A 15,886-nucleotide genomic window follows, 5' to 3' on the forward strand; every position below is an offset into this window, starting at 1 on the left:
TAGCCTGGAGAGCAAGGCTAATATAGGGCTTTACCTGGCCAGCAATATCCAAATCTGACTGATCTATAGCAAAGGAAAGGGAAATGTCTTCAGAAGGTTAAAAGGAATTGTATTAATTTTGAAAGGAAATGTAGGAGCAACCTGCTCTGGTGGGAGGTGTCCCTGCCCATGGCAGGGGGGTTAGAACCAGATGGTCTTAAACGTTCCTTCCAACCCAAAGCACTCCATGAATACCAATTTGAAAGGAATGATTTGTAACAAATACACTAAAAAAAGTCATGGAATGAAAATGGTTGCAGCAGGTTATAGTGTGTTAGCTGGCTTTTGATCATTTACACACATACTTGAATAATGCGATCCCCTTCTCGGAGCCGACCGTCCTTTGCAGCAATACTGTTGGGATCAATCTACAAAATAAGAGAAATGTAAACATTTTGGAGGTTTTAGAGCTCCATCTTTTACTTCCCATTGTAAACCCAGTATTGGTAATGTGACTGATGTGATAAGCCAGTGTGTCTGTCATTGCTGCTACATTGTTGTGTCTCATTAGTGATTACAGGACTTTTCCTTGCTTTATGTAAGACAAAATGAAATGCAGGTTAAAATGGTTAAGTCAAAATCAAAACATTTCTTCCTGAGACATCTTCCTGAGAATCTTCCTTCTGAAGGCTGTGTGCTTGAATGTTTTTTCCACTGTATTTCTTAAGAAGCAGGGACAATTTTTAATTTTCTTTGGTTCTAGCATTATAAACTGGTGCAGAGTTTCTTAATGCCATTGGGAGATAAGTTGTAATTCAGGAAGAATCATGCCAATATGCGTTACATCACCCTTAAACCTATCACACTATGTCACTCGTAGAGAAGAATGGTGAGGAGAGAAATAAATGGGAAACACTATAGGAAAATACTTGCTATTTCAGGGGTCAAACTTATCTTTTGATGTGCTCTGAACTGAAATCTAGGAAAAAAAAAAAAGTGTTCACCCTGCTTCCTCTGTCTTTGCTCTCTCCACCTTCTCATTGAAGTCAGTAGGAGTTTGACTTCAATGGATGCAGGCTTTCACTCAGTTTGGAGGAAAGAAAAATAATCAGATTTCTTTCAAGTACTGCATTCTGGCTGTTTTTTTTTTTTTTTTTTTTTTTTTTTTTGACTATGGTACAAACAGAAGCAGGGATTTGTCTTAAATGCCCAGCGCTGCAGGTTAAAAGACAAATTTTATCTTACGGAAATCAGCTCAGTCTTACCTCACTCACATAAATACCAATGTCATCCTCATCGTCCGTTCGGTAACATACAGTAAGGCCAAGCTTGTCCTGGCTGTTCACTCTATGCAAATCTACTTCCTGAGGTTAAAAAAAAGAAAAAAGACAAGAAAAAGACATTGTCAGTGAGACACTGGTGACTGATGGAAGCAATTTTTCAAATACAATGAAAAAATTTTGCTTAAGTGATATAGTAGATCTCTTTTCATTTTTCTGTGTAGACCAGGTTAACTTACTGAGCAAAACGTGATTATATGCAGACAATCAATGCTTGGGGCTTTTTTGACCCTTCAATCAATATAAAGTCATTTTGAAAACAGACCTTTTATTGATCTTAAAGAAGAAAAATTACCTATATTTCATGTAGTGGTAAGACTTCAAATGCTAAAATACTTATAAAGTATGATTTCAATATTTGCCACAGCTGATATATATTTTCTTATAAGCAAGGAAATTTTCTTGCTTTTCAGAGAGAAATATAATACTGGATTACCTTAACTTGTGTAATTTTCATGAAATGCTGTAATAAGTTTCTCCGAGGTGTGACTGAATATCAATATATTGTCAGCAAAGGATTCAGCATTGTAGGAGAAATACAGTAAATGCTTCAGGATCTTGCAAGGGTGTGGTTTGGGTAGGTCATGGTTTCTCATTCCACTGCTCTTTGGTGGTCGTGTTAGCCTTGGAGTCATTTAAACCATCTTAAACATGCATGGTTTTCCTCTAGGCTTAGCCACCTTATCGCATCAGTCCTGAGGATGCTTCCTTGGGGAACAAGGATGGTTCATCATAGGTAGAGGAGTTGTAGCAAGAGTAGCGGTGTTTTTTATTCCCCTTAAGGATTGCCTGGCAGTGAGCAAAGCTTTGAAAAGGGCCCCACGTTGTGCCTCACACCCGTCAGAACGCATTGCTGTGAAAGGATGGAGTGGGACCAGGCAGGTGGGGCAGAGGGACACGTGTTGAGGAAAGGGGGACAGCCCCTGAGCAAGTCTGGGGCCATCCCTGCTGGGGACAGACCCTGCTGCACTGCGAGGCACCGAGTGTTTGTGCTTGGGCCTCTGCTGCAGTGGAGAAGTCCTGATAACACGATTCATTATTTCTGAACATCTCTTCTGTTTTGACCTGAGCTGTGCCATTTGTACGGGGCGAGACAATAAAACAAGCTGATATGAATAATTTATTGGCATGTCTAGATGACAGCTGCCAAGATCAGCAATCTCATGTTATTTACTTGTCAACATGTGTAATTTTTTTTTTTTTTTCCAAGAAACGTAGCTGTAAATGTCAGTGACATTTCAGATGGTATTTAAATGGTTTCAATCAATAGTATCCATGGTGAACTGCTGCTCTTTTTCTCCCTCTTTTGTTACTTACTGCTTGATCACAATGCTTTAATAGTGAGTTGTTTTTTTCTTCTTCCAGATTTCTAAAGCTTTTGGGGCTTTCTAGAGAGGAGGTTTAAAAACTCTTCAGTAGAAAAGATGAGACGAAGTGGATTGACAAAGCGATTCTGATCTCAGTTGGTGTGGTTAATCCCTGGGAGTACCACTGCAATCAATGCGTTTATTCTGGATGTAATCGTGGTGTGAATTAGGGACGAGTTGGGAGCGTGGTGACTTGGGCCTAATTCAGGCCTAGAAAGAATCCTGTATTTCTGGCATGCTTTAACAAGAAGATTTTGGGTCTTAAAGAAGGTTTTTATATAGTTTACTCATTAGAAAGCATGACAGTGAAATAACAGCAAGCAACTCATATGCTCATTATGACGTTTGTGAGACTGGTGGTGATGGTGTCTAAAAAAACAAGTTATGGTGGCTTTGGTCGGTATTGAAACAGATCCCGTTTAAACACAAACACTTGGAGAGGAGGGAGCAGGCTATTCATTTCGTATCTACCTGCAGAATGTTTTGAAAAACAATAGGTGTTTTTTCCAACAGTGCACAAGTATGAAGAGTGTTAGAATAATTGAAAAGTATGGGTTTACATTTAAAATGCATCAAGATACGTATGCTTTAAAAACGTGCTCACAAATAAAGCACCAAAAAACTAAAGCAAACAAAAAATTCTTAGAGCAGGTGTTTAGAACCTGAATTTTTATGAGCAATTCGTTGACATACTTACCCTTGGGTACAGTCCTTGGGTAGGAACAGAATAACTTGGTTTGATACTACCCTAATATGATAATTTTGTGCACTTGAAGGTAGGAACAGATGCTTTCTACAGGTCTTTGCGTCAATACTGTTTTAATATAATCATAAACGTTTGAAAAGTTTGAGAGATAAAAGTGAGCAATTCCAGTTGGAGTTGAAGAATCAGCTCCAGAGTCTTCAAAGCAAAGGTTATTTCCCATGTTCAGAGTGGAATTTGTATAATGCACAGATACATGAAAGGGAAAACTAGAACAGACAATTGGCATCTGGAAGTACAGCTACCGTGGTAGCTTGTGTAATTGTACCAGGAATTAATTAAGCTCTAGGAATTAATGTGGGCCTAAAGACCTTTGAAGGGGTAAATTCCAGTTCTTGCAATGGCACTAGAGCACTAGACTTGCCATTTCTTACTCCTCACCCTTTGGTGTTGTGCTAAAGGACAGCCCAAGGGCCTGATCCTGTGAGCCCGCAGCCTTATGTGCTCTTGCTGCAGGCGACAGCACCACGTGCACAGCAGCGGTCGGGCTGTGCCCAAAGCCCCTGCTCAGCACCTGCTCCGTCAGGTTACTCCGCTGTGCCCGCCATCCAGCATGAGATGAAGGAATATTAGTGCTCCGCTGGGGCTCCAAGACTATCGTAATGAGCTCTGTATAGGATCCTGACCGCATTATGAAATGCACCAGCCACCTACCTCGCAGGGATACACTGAAGTTTGTCAACACCGGCTCTCGATCTGCAGATATTAGTTAGCAGACAACGGTGGTATGCACAAAGTGTGGCACTGTCCGGGGCTGTGCTAATGCGACTACAGTAAAAACTTCACATATGATGTAACTTCTACACACCCTTAAAGTCTTCTGCTTCTTTAGATCAGGTGAAAGTGACATTTTGAGGGATATCCAAGAGAAACATTTGTATGCTATTGCAAAAAAACAAGTCTGTGCAGGAGATTTGTTTGATTCTCAGCTACATATCAAAAGCAGGGCCAAGAGGGCTCGAGGAGTTAGCTGCTGAAATCCATGTGGCATTTGTAGTGAGGGAAGAAGAAATGAGTGTGCACTGTGACATTATACCTGCAACTGCTCACGATAATAGATTAGGAGTAAGTGGTAATAGTAAATTAACCTCTATACACTCAAAAGATCCTTCATTTGCAACAGATTATTAAATTATTGTACTGTTGATTTAAAATTATGGCCTGCCTGTAAATTCATAAAAATCAAAGTCCTTTCTCTAACAAGGCAAAAACGAGCAGTAGAAAATTGGAATGAGTGGACAATGATGGGTAAAAAGAGAGTTCAGACATTCAGCAAGCATTGTCTAAAGCTTGCACAGTAAGTACTTTGCCCTTTTGTCTCTCTCTGTAAAAAGCTTTATTTTTATTATTATTATTATTATTTTTTTTTCTCCTGTGCTGACTTCTGAGATACCTGGCCCACAGGGACTACTTCTTCTGTTATTCCATCAATAGGTTTCACCGAGAAAAGAATGACAGAAATAAATATTCCACTAATTCCTTTTATACTGTGTGGGGACTTCTTTTGGTAACTGGCACTTTTACAGCAGAAGGAGAAATCTTGTTGTCTTGAACTGAATCCATTCTCTGCTCAGAAAGGAAAAGGGACCGACAGGCTGCCTGGGTATCAGGGGGGGCAAAGGCAGCAAGTCCGATGTGAGAGGACAAGACCCCTTCTTGATTTAGAATGTTCTTTGTAATCTCAGAAAATGAGCACACTGAGAAAGCCCTCACTTAGGCTACATGCTTGTTTGAATAAAAATATTAGCGCATAATGCTGCTGGGGAAGCCCAGAGTGACATTATTCTTCCTTTATGAACCCCAAATGACTTCTGGCTGGGCCTCTGTGAAAAACAGATATACTTTATAAGAGAATCTAGGAATGGAATAGAATTCAGGATTTAGTCCTTCTTTCCTTGTGGCATATAAACTTGGAAAAAAAAGAAAGTTTTTATTTATTTTTTGGAGTAGGGAATATATGGCAGTTACCTCTGAGTCCTCGGCTTTAAGATAAATGTTGAGAGAAAACTGAGAACACAATTTGGTGCCTTGGCAGTACTAGCAGCATAAATTCCTTCCTACAGACTATTTACATTAGCAGCTTGTTGTGAACTCGGGTGTTTCGCTGTTTTTTGTCTTGTTTACTCGGTACAAATCACCAGCCAGTCAGTTGTAGATCATATAAGTTTAGATGAGGAGTTTCTGATTTAAATTCAAAGCACATTTTATGGACATAGAGACCCAGAAGCCTGCCTTGATGGCTTTCTTACTTTAGGCATTCCTGCTGCAGTCAATGAAACAGTGCCTTTGTGGTCTTTTAAAGCGTATCTATCAAAAGGCAAACAAAAAGCAACTAGCCAGTTGAGTCCCTGTTAGCACTTTGACCTTACCATTGATCATAGTCGCTACAATGTGAACAAGAATCTTTAGTGGTTTTAAAGAAATACTATTAGGCTACAGAGACTTTTCTAATGTTCATCTCCCCGTGTTACTGAGCTGATCACCTTTTGCCATCAAGTACTATATCAATGTCAAAATTATTAATGTTGTGGTTTAAGCCATATTAACGTCCGGTTACTGAAGTGCATGTGTTTAAACTGTTTTCAGCTCAACTAGTTGACCTTCTAATGCAGGCAATACAATTTATCCACCATACTGAATTTCCTAAAAGATAGATTTTGAAAAGACACTGGCAGAAAATACTGATTTGTTCTACGTTTTCCCATAAGATTGAAATCTATATTGTATTTGTTTTTATTTAAGGAAAAAAAAAAAGCACTTGTTTGTAAAGGAAAGCCTTGAACAGGGTTTGTTTTACTGGCACGTTGATTTTGTCCTGACTTCTATCTGGGTTTGTATACAGAGATGAATTACTACCAGATCTGCAGAATTTGAAGGCAGCCTGCAAACTGTTTGTGAGGACTGAGGCCTTGATCCTGCAAACATTTTTACAGAAGGAAACAACTTCATGCTCATAGAATGACCGAACCTTGCTCCCATTGAAGCTGTTGATAAATGTATTGCTGATTTAAACAGGACTAAGATAGGTCAGCATCACTCACTCTGACAGCATCCTTAGCAGGACCAGGATCTAAGAAACAGTGGTGCAAGCAAGCTAGGAGTGAACTACTCACTGATAATCATGAATGTATTGTCTGGATCAGACATTGCTGGCAGTATATAGAAGCAATGAGATACTTTACTGCTATTTATTGTAAGCAATTAAAAGCGTCTCAGTGGGTCAGTGCTGCTCAAGTTGCAGCACCAGTTGCAGAGCTACAGCCAACAATTTGTGTGTTGTACTCTGAATGCCTGGGGACAGGTTATTACAATTAAGAATGAGAAAACTGAATATGAACTTCTGATGGGATATGAAAGTACTAAGAACACAAGTGATTTTTAAAGATTTGGTAGGAAAGTGGACTTGCATGCTTTCATGTCCGGTTGTTTTATTATCTATAATTTTGTATGTATCCTTATGTAACTTCAGTAATGAAAAAGGGAGGAACAGGATAGTACAGTGTCAGATCTATTCTGGTCTTGTCTTGTAAACTTAAAATACTTTTAAATAGTATGATCAAGAACATGTTTCTCAGCTAGGGAATATTTAAGGGAAACTCACACATTTTTACTGTGAGTGTGTGGAATAGGTCCTGCCATTCAGCAAACTTGCTGAAGTCTTTGAGATTTTTGGAAAGTCTAAATCTGCATAGTTATACAGAGTTTGACTGATGGAATTAATTAATTTGTTATTTTAGTTTGTTAGCTGAAGATCTGGTTCAGCACTCCATAGCACATAGTTAAATACATTGCTAAAGGTATCAGTATGGTTTGCAATCTGCAAAGTGACTGAGGAGTAATGTTACTACAAATAACCGCATTAAAATGTCTTTTCACTTTATATAAAGACCATGACATGCACATGTTTACTTCCAGTAAACGAAATGGTTACTGAACATGAAGTACCTCCAGTTCTAACTCATCTCGGTCCATTTCTTGATGAATTCCTCCCATGTAGTCATTTGGATCATAGTACTCGTGCACTGATGGATGGCTGGAAAAAAAACGTTTTAGGATAGCATTCAGTACTTTGGCATAATAATCCCTTCCAAGCTTAGAGCAAGCCATCATGAAACAAACAGACTAACAACTAAACCAAGAAGTTGCACGTGGTTAATTATATACACCATATTACTTTTATACCAATAAATGCATTAGAGAAAACTGCGTGTATTATAAGAAGTACCTGAAACATTTGACACCTGATGATGAATGAGGAACTTTTAAAGAATCTTAACAGTTGCTTAGGAATTTTTCTCCAAATATAGAGCTGCCTTGTGGAAAAAATATAGAGAGAATGGTGGCAAAACAGGATAAATGGGTATGAGGTGACACAGCCAAGTGGGCAGATATTTGCCAGGGTGCAACTGGTTTATTTGTGAGCCCAGGTTATTTGCAGAGATGCACATAGAATCATCCTTGCCTGCCTGCTTGGTATTTTTTCTTTGCCTTGAAGAGACAAAATTGTATCAAATCAGGTATTATAAAAATAATTTGCCACCCAACTCTTTGGATTTAAATCAACAGCATTTGTTGATTGACTTTAATGCAACAGGCTGTGCATAATGATTTAAATAGTACTTAAATATGCACCACTCTTTTCATGCTGCCATTCACTATTGGCGTGATGCTTTTTACAACTTGAGCTCTCCGACAGCTTCACTATCTACACTTTGCAAGTTTAAGCAGTGTAATTCTTTTGTGATCACTCTTTTATATGCTGCAATTTTATATCTCCCTTTAATTCTCTGTTAACTAGATACATGGTTCTGTGCAAGTGTGAGGCTATTTAAGTAACAGCATCTGCTGAGTGGTTAAGTTACTCGAGTTGCTCTATGCAGGCTACATTTATTTAAATGGAATTTGGAAAAAATTCCAGGAAATATTAAGGAAGCTCTAGGCACACCCCATAAACCTGCATTACTTCCTGTTTGCTTGCACACGTTGTGTAAGAGCATGCTTTCAAAGCTGTCTGACTGCCCTGGGATGTAGGGATGGCAGTGAGGCAGGCTGCGTGGTTAAGACCAACACCTAGAGCTCAAAGTGAGGCCAGCAGTTGGAACCTGTGTCTAATGATCATGGGGCAATACGAAGCTACTCGATAGGACTGAGCTGGTATTATGCATGCATGTTGCAACCTAAATGACTTCTCATGAATTAATCTTTGCCATGTTCTGATTTTGTGTTTGGTTTCACAGCTGGGAAGTCACAGGTAGCTGACGAGGTACTGAAAACCCCTTCTGCAAATACCTTTGGGGGTCTGCAGGGTAGGTGCTCCAAGAATAAGTGTCCTCTCCACAGTGCCCTAAGCTGCACTGCCTGTTCTCTGCAAACAAACTCAAGTCTGGGCTTCTGTCAAGCATTTCCACTAATACATGCAGCTGTACTTGAATTTTCAATGGGCTGGGAATAGGTGGCAATGCAGTAATGTGATTGAACCACCTTTCAAGTAATCAGCGCTGGGAGTCATGAAAGGAATACATGCTGCACACAGAGGCTCAGCTCCCGGCAGAACGTGCGATGTTAACATGCCATAAAAGTCACCCAGGAGCAGCACAGGGTCGGTGCCTGTTTGTAGTCAGATCCTATTTCCTAGGAGCACTGACAGCGATGTCCGGAGGGGCGTGCTGGGGGGTGTTTGTGTGCTGCTGCTCACAGCTCCGGCTCCCAGTGGAGCTCCTGTTCAGAGCCAGGACGTGCACAGCTCCCAGTCTGCCACACACAACAACTGGGACGTTGAGAATCTTTTCAATTACTTTTGACTTTGTGGAGGTATGTGGCAAGACAAGAGGCAATTTGCATGGATTCCTTGGGGAGCTGTTTTCCTCTGGAACAGCATGTGAGGGCGTGGTGTGTGTGCGCCAGGAGATAATTGTCATTTTTATTTGTACGTACAAAAGCATCAAGCTACCATTAACAATAATTAAAATTTGATTCTAAAACATCCATGACAGCACTGGTAAGTAATTTTAGTCCTAGAAAATAATTTATTTGAGTAACATCGCTGCAGGGTTATAATAAAGTAATTAATACACTGGAACAGAATGTAGCGACTCTTAGCATTACACAATTTATGGCAGCCATAAAAAATAAAGTTAAAACATAAGCAACCCAAAGAGGCAGTGAGAGGAATTACAAGAAGCAATAACTTTATCCATCAAACGCCAACAAAAAATGAGCTTTATGAGGCCGTGTTGTGACTCAGTGGCATTACTCATGTGAGTAATGGCTGGCTAACGTGTAGAAAAAGTGAAAATGTTTTGAGTTATGGCTCAATGGTGTCTGAATCCTGGCTACTTCTGGGAGTACACGATCACCAGCGATTAAAGGTGAGTTTGTGAACTATTTCTAACATGCCATATTAAGGAATTCAAGGATTTTCAAGTGCTTCATGAACCGTTACTTACTCTTCAGGTAGGAGGTACGGGTCCAGCACAGAGACTGGCGGCGTAGGTGAGCCCATCTTGCTTAGAGCCATGATGTGTTCAAAAGTGATATCCGTCTGCGTGCCCACATCTACCAGCTGGGACTCGTGAGGAGTAAAGATCTTGGTGCGTGGGGTTCTCCTCAGGACCTGCACCACAATGGGCTCCTTGGCAGTTTTGAACGCTTCCACTGCCTGCTCATGTGTTGCCTTAGATAAATCCTTCCCATTGACCTATGGGAGAGAAAAAAGCAAAACATGGAGAGAAACAGTCAGCAAGTGGAGGATAGCTTTGTCAATTCTGTTAGTTTAAAAGGCTCAGCTTTTCCTAACCTTACATTCAGCAAGTACTAGGAACTATGCAATGTTACACATCTTTCTTTTTCCCTTGTCACAGGAAAGACTTAACAAATTCTGTGCTCTGCTTTTTGTTTTTGTTGGTAGATTTTACTGGGCTCACTCTTTGAGCTAAAGTACAGACCGACCCATTTGTTTCTTGCAGATTAGAAATCCCTCAGCCCTTGCTCAAACAAAACAAGTTATTGATTCTCCTGTACTTTTTTTTTTTTTAATTACTATTATTATTTTTTTAAGCCATTTAACCTCGTTACAGAACTGCTGGGACAAGAATGGCAATTACAGAGTTAGGTATCAGTGTGTACCAGTGTATGATAAACACCTTTTCTGATGAAACATGATAAAAGTACCCAGTATCACTACAATAAAACCTGCACTGTAGGGTGTGCTTGGACATCATACTGTGATAGGCAATAGAAAAAATAAGAAAGAACCAATCATGGATGCTTTTTCAAAATCACTTTTAGTCGTTGTAGCTTGGCCATTTCCCATCCACAGGTCTAACCTGGTTGAGTGAACACTTACACAAAACAGAAGACCTTTACTTAACATGACTGAGAGACCCAACCCAGAAGTACCAATGCATGCCAGACTCTGGAAGATGGGGGTCTGAGACGAGACTTTGAATACAGACCGCTCGTATTTCAAAGGGGTAGTGAAGGCCCTGTTCATTGCACCAAAACCCAGATCAGGGTCACAGCTGCAAATCCCTGACAAGCAGAGAGATCTTTCCTGATCCAGATCCAGATTCCTGATCCAGACAGACGTCCTGAGCACTGTGCCACACCAGCGTCTAGAATATGATTTAAAACTCTAAACAAATATCCTGCTGCTAGTATCTTTGCTTGTATCAGAGAGCACTTAGTTCACACTGTGCTCTGCCACGTCTAGTCCCATTACGGTAAGTGGGACCGCTTACTGAGCACCATTACTCAGGGCACTAACTGCATTTAGCCCATGCCGAATGTATTGCTTGCAGCAAGAAGCTGGGCAATAATAAAGAGGGTTAACTTGAGTGCAGAATCGATTGAAAAGGCTAAATTCCTTCTGAATTACCTTGTGCACGTAACACTTATTATGCTGTCATCGTTGGTTTATCTTAGAGGGCCGATGACACCAGTTTTTTTGTTGAGCCAGCTGAGAAGGGGAGGTGTTAGCATTGCATTTGCATTACACAAACAATTGTATTGACCGCAATCGCTCACAGTAATGCACAGCATGTAAAGTTTGGCCTGGTCAAATTAAACATCATTAACTTGCCCAATTGAGCAGATTACTTTAAAACCATTTGTACAGCTGTAAAACTAAGTTCAGTGTAATGTTTTCTCTTAAAAAAGGAAATGCTGATTATGGTTCCAGTGTTATTATTTGCCACAAATTAAATGTAGCACATTTTACTGTGTGCATCCTGATTATTTGGTACAGCTAAATACAACAAGCAAACAAAGGAAAAGAATCTAAATTGCAGCAAGCATAATTCTTTCCAGAAATGTGCTAAGAATAACTCTTGAGCAAGAAACTTTTCATGTGAGCTGCTTTCTATGTCCTTATGTTAAAAGCTGGTAAAATCATGCAAAGGATAGCTTCTGGGTTATCCCCTGGTATTTCCCATTGACTTGGATTATGGGCCTTTCGGTACAGGCTTGTTAGAATCCTTAGGACACTTCATTGCTGCAGATCGAAGGACTGCTATCCCCTTTGTGCTTTCATTTGTGATTGTTATTTAAATAGTCAGACTTCAAAATAAGATTGATATAATGTAGGGAAGAGGTGGTAGTTGAACTGTATCATAAATTGTTACTACCGGAGTTCTTTCCAAGTATTTCTGTGATATATGGCAGCATCTCATCATGCTGGCGAGCAATTCTCTGGCCAGAAGCCATGCACACAACGAATGGTTTCTGGTCAGTCTGAGGATCCCTTATAAAAGAGGCTGATTTCTTAACCCAGACTGGGTAGGATCCTTTTAAATCCGCCGGTTTCTGTTTTCATCTGCAGTCGTAGCCAGCGTGGTGGACTGCTGACCTACCAGAGGTATCGAGAACTGCGCTAACAAAGTCAGAGGTAGTGGCTGCACCGAGCTATCGCTCCTAGCCATTTGGGTTCTGAGTGGAGAGTGATGGAAGAGGAAGCAGCGATGGAGAAGTATGTTTTAAAGTGATTTGCAGTAGGGAAATTACACTGTTTAAGCACAGGCCCTTAAAAACCTGGATAATGGAAACTAGTAATTCTCAAGTCTGCTTATGTGTGTGTACCTGGCCAAGTTGCTTTTTGGTCCAGAAAGGGCAGCAGGTGTTGGTACAACAATCCTGACAAATATCTCAATGTCCTGATTTTGATGTCTGTGTGGAATTGGCCCTCGTCGTTACTTTTGAGTTCTTCTGAAACTTCAGCAAATAGGTCATACTGATCAAGGTGTTTTACTGCTACCTGGAAGATTTGTCGCAGTTGACAAATAATTATCCCTGGTGCTTAGAAGCCAGTGAATATATGAATATATCTCTACAGTTTCATTTTGTTAAAAAAGTGATTCTGTAATCATAAACGTTATTCCTAATGCTGCTGAATTATACTCAGCAAAATTCTTCCTTATAAATAGTTACATCTGAAATAACACAGAAGGAAAAAATGCATGCATATGAATGCTTCAGAAGACTGCCAAAAACCTACAAATATGCATAATTTCTTAAGAACCTTACATGCCATGTGACAGAGACAATGGGATCTTTCATAGCAAAAAAAGATGGATAAATTAACTTGTCTGAAATGCTGAAATGCTTAGCTTTTGGGCGTTCTTTGCATTGGAATTAAACTGAATATGGAGAAAGCTGCAGTTAAACTCAAGCGTAAGGAATGGACCTCGATGAAATTTGTGGTGGAGCCAGACAGTAGGCTCAACAACTGAGTGAGACAGAGATAATGAGAATTAAGACTACACACTGAAGAAGGAAGGGATGATAGACTTTTAAAAATAGAAATTATGTAATGATTATGCACTAGAACATTTATAGTGTATGCTGTATTTTGTACAGCTCTGTACAAAGTAGGGTGCAGAGGGCATGCTAGCTAAAATCTGCATTGTAAAGGCAGCAAGAAATCTATAGGTACACATGGCATAATCCTGTCTGGAAGGTCAGCGTCTCCTACAAGTTTTCTTTCAATACTTGGAATGACAATAAAATAGTCAATGAGTTTGATTTGATGGTCACTAAAGTCACCGGGGGCTTTTATCAATTTCTATTTCCAATAAATAAATTGTGACAAAAAACAAACAAACAGTAATTCATAAAAGGGACAAAAAAAAGTCAATATGCCATATCTGGCCCAAACCAGAAGCAGTAGATCATTTTAACTGTAAGGCTGCACCCTAAACATCAGAACAGCACATGACAGGAGATGTGAAAGCAACAAGTATAATGCAAATGCACTTCCAGATCAAACTTCTAAGAGCCATGAAAAAGGTTAGAAAATTTGGAATGCTACCTTGGAGGAGATAAACGCACAATGTGCAGTAGAGTATGCTGTAGAGTAGAGTAGAGTAGAGTATGCTTTGCTGGCTGTGGTCTTGGTAAGACCCAAAGGGACTCCTGAGTGTTTTCAAAGCTCTGTTGCTTGGGTAACTACTTAGTAAATAGTTTGTCAGATACAAGATTTATGAACCCGCATCATCCAATGTTGGATGCATACATAGCATTCTCATGGAGTATGGGACACTAGATCGAGTATAGATGGCCACTAGTGTTTTTTTGTTGGGGGGGGAGGGGTTAGCGGGCTAGTTGCTACTTGGTTGATGGCAGACATAAACTGGGGGCTTCCTATGTATATCAAAATGCACCACTTGTTTATATAGACAACCAGTTCTTATTTTATTTCTTTCTGATATAATGCTTATGAAAAAAACAGCTTTTATTCTTTTTCTTTTCCTGTGTTAGAATTTACACCGCTGGGTTATTTACACAAGAAAAATGTTTAAGGTGACTTGTTCTTGAAAATGATTCCCCATTTCCCCCCTTGTAGCCACAAGGACACCACGGCCAGAGCGGCTGGGAGCTGTGCAGACCTGAAGAGACAATGTGAGGGCTGCAGGACAGGGCCATGCCAGAAGATCTTCAGAGGGGATTGAGGCCGGACACTCAACAAAAGCAAGTAAGGAGCCTTGCACTCAAGCATGTACAAATACCAGTTACAATAGTACAGATGAAGTAGCTCTGGATGTTGGCAAGTAGAACTTAACTGAAAGGTGAGAAAGCCAGAAACTCCTTAGTATAAGAGTTTACTGGTATACTTGTAATTATTTCGTACGTCATTTTTGCTTAAATAGTGTGTAATGTTTGTTGGGTTTTGGAGTTATGCCACAGAAACTAGAAATGTTTCTCTAAAAGTATTTTTCCATCCATCAAGTTAGACTGATTTTTATGGCTTTAATGTCATGAATGGCAAACATTTGTATGCATTGTACAGCTTGTTGGTTCTCTGCTTCACAAATGTCACAGAGGAAAACTTTTTTGCTTAAGAATGAGTAAGCAGCTTTTCTTTGTAGAAATTCATGCAAATCCTTGGGAAGTGCACTATAAAAATGCTAGTTCTGTTAGACTACAGACGTCTGTGTTCCATTTAAAACGCGCTTTATGGTCTGATTCACTTCTTTAGCAAGTTCTTAAGAAGTCTGCATATTAAGAAAAAGCAGCAGAACTTTAAGGATTTTATAGAAACTAGAGCAGCAAAAAGCCTATTTTCTAAACCTCCTTTTCCTCAGGAACTGGAAAAGGAAGGTTCAAAATATAGGTTAACTCTTCTTGCGGCTCCATCTAATCCCTCTTTTATTTCCCTCATATGGACAGTCTCTCTTTTTCAAAATAAAATAAAAAAGAATTATATTGTTTAGTAATAGACTGTTTCCATGTGTGTGCATTTCCCTTCTGCCTTGTGAGCCATCCATGACAAAATAGTTAAGACCAAAGAAAAATTCTTTACTTAAGAGTACAGAATACATTTGTTCTCTAAACTGTTAACTTCCAAATGGAAAATCTTGGGAAAAAGACCATTGAAATAAAGGAATTTTTAGTCTATTAGTAATTAGCACATTTACGAATTAACACTCCAGCACCAGTACTGCACACTGCATACTGAACTGTGCCCGTTTCAGGTTGGATTCTCAGGCTCTGCTCCTATGTATCGCAGCTCAAAATAAAACCACAGGGAAATTTTATCAGTTGCTTCGATGAAAACAATTTTAGACCAATGCTGAGGTGTCTGAGACTCTTGGACTTTCTCTATACACAAAGTTTACTTGGACCCTTTTTTCTTACATATGCATTTATCTTGTTAAGTGCTCTGATATGAGGGCAGAAATACTTTAAGGTATTTTGTCACCATTAAAAATGCAATCTTTTCCTATCTGTTCATGGCTTACTAGCCCTGGTCAGTATAAACATGGAGACAAGTTTACAAGCCCTCCCTTTTTAATGCCTCTTTCTGCCATCTCAGTCGCATGACCCAGAGGGAGCCAATCAATTATATTTATGAGCGAGGTACAAATGACAGCCGTAAATACTCATGACTTGCTAATGAGCAGAATTCAGTGACTGCAATTACCCACTTCTGCTCATTCTCTAGA

At 39.7% G+C, this 15,886-nt stretch overlaps 1 protein-coding gene and 1 long non-coding RNA gene across 3 annotated transcripts in view; one reads left to right on the forward strand and one right to left on the reverse strand.

Annotated features, from left to right (window-relative positions):
* Nucleotides 1–14,408, forward strand: part of LOC118173196 — a 76,641-nt gene extending 62,233 nt beyond the window's left edge. Inside the window, exon 3 of the long non-coding RNA XR_004754080.1 lies at nucleotides 14,287–14,408. This is a non-coding gene — a long non-coding RNA (uncharacterized LOC118173196). The remainder of the gene's footprint in view (nucleotides 1–14,286) is intronic.
* Nucleotides 1–15,886, reverse strand: part of PDZRN3 (PDZ domain containing ring finger 3) — a 130,649-nt gene that overhangs the window by 5,102 nt on the left and 109,661 nt on the right. For both annotated transcript variants that reach the window (XM_035337537.1, XM_035337538.1), the window contains 4 exons: nucleotides 9,896–10,146; nucleotides 7,395–7,482; nucleotides 1,245–1,343; nucleotides 345–407 (listed from right to left, as the gene is read on the reverse strand). In XM_035337537.1, coding sequence (XP_035193428.1) covers nucleotides 345–407; nucleotides 1,245–1,343; nucleotides 7,395–7,482; nucleotides 9,896–10,146 — 501 coding nt within the window. The remainder of the gene's footprint in view (nucleotides 1–344; nucleotides 408–1,244; nucleotides 1,344–7,394; nucleotides 7,483–9,895; nucleotides 10,147–15,886) is intronic.

This window comes from Oxyura jamaicensis, chromosome 12, assembly GCF_011077185.1.
Source record: "Oxyura jamaicensis isolate SHBP4307 breed ruddy duck chromosome 12, BPBGC_Ojam_1.0, whole genome shotgun sequence".
Classification (NCBI taxonomy): Eukaryota; Metazoa; Chordata; class Aves; order Anseriformes; family Anatidae; genus Oxyura; species Oxyura jamaicensis.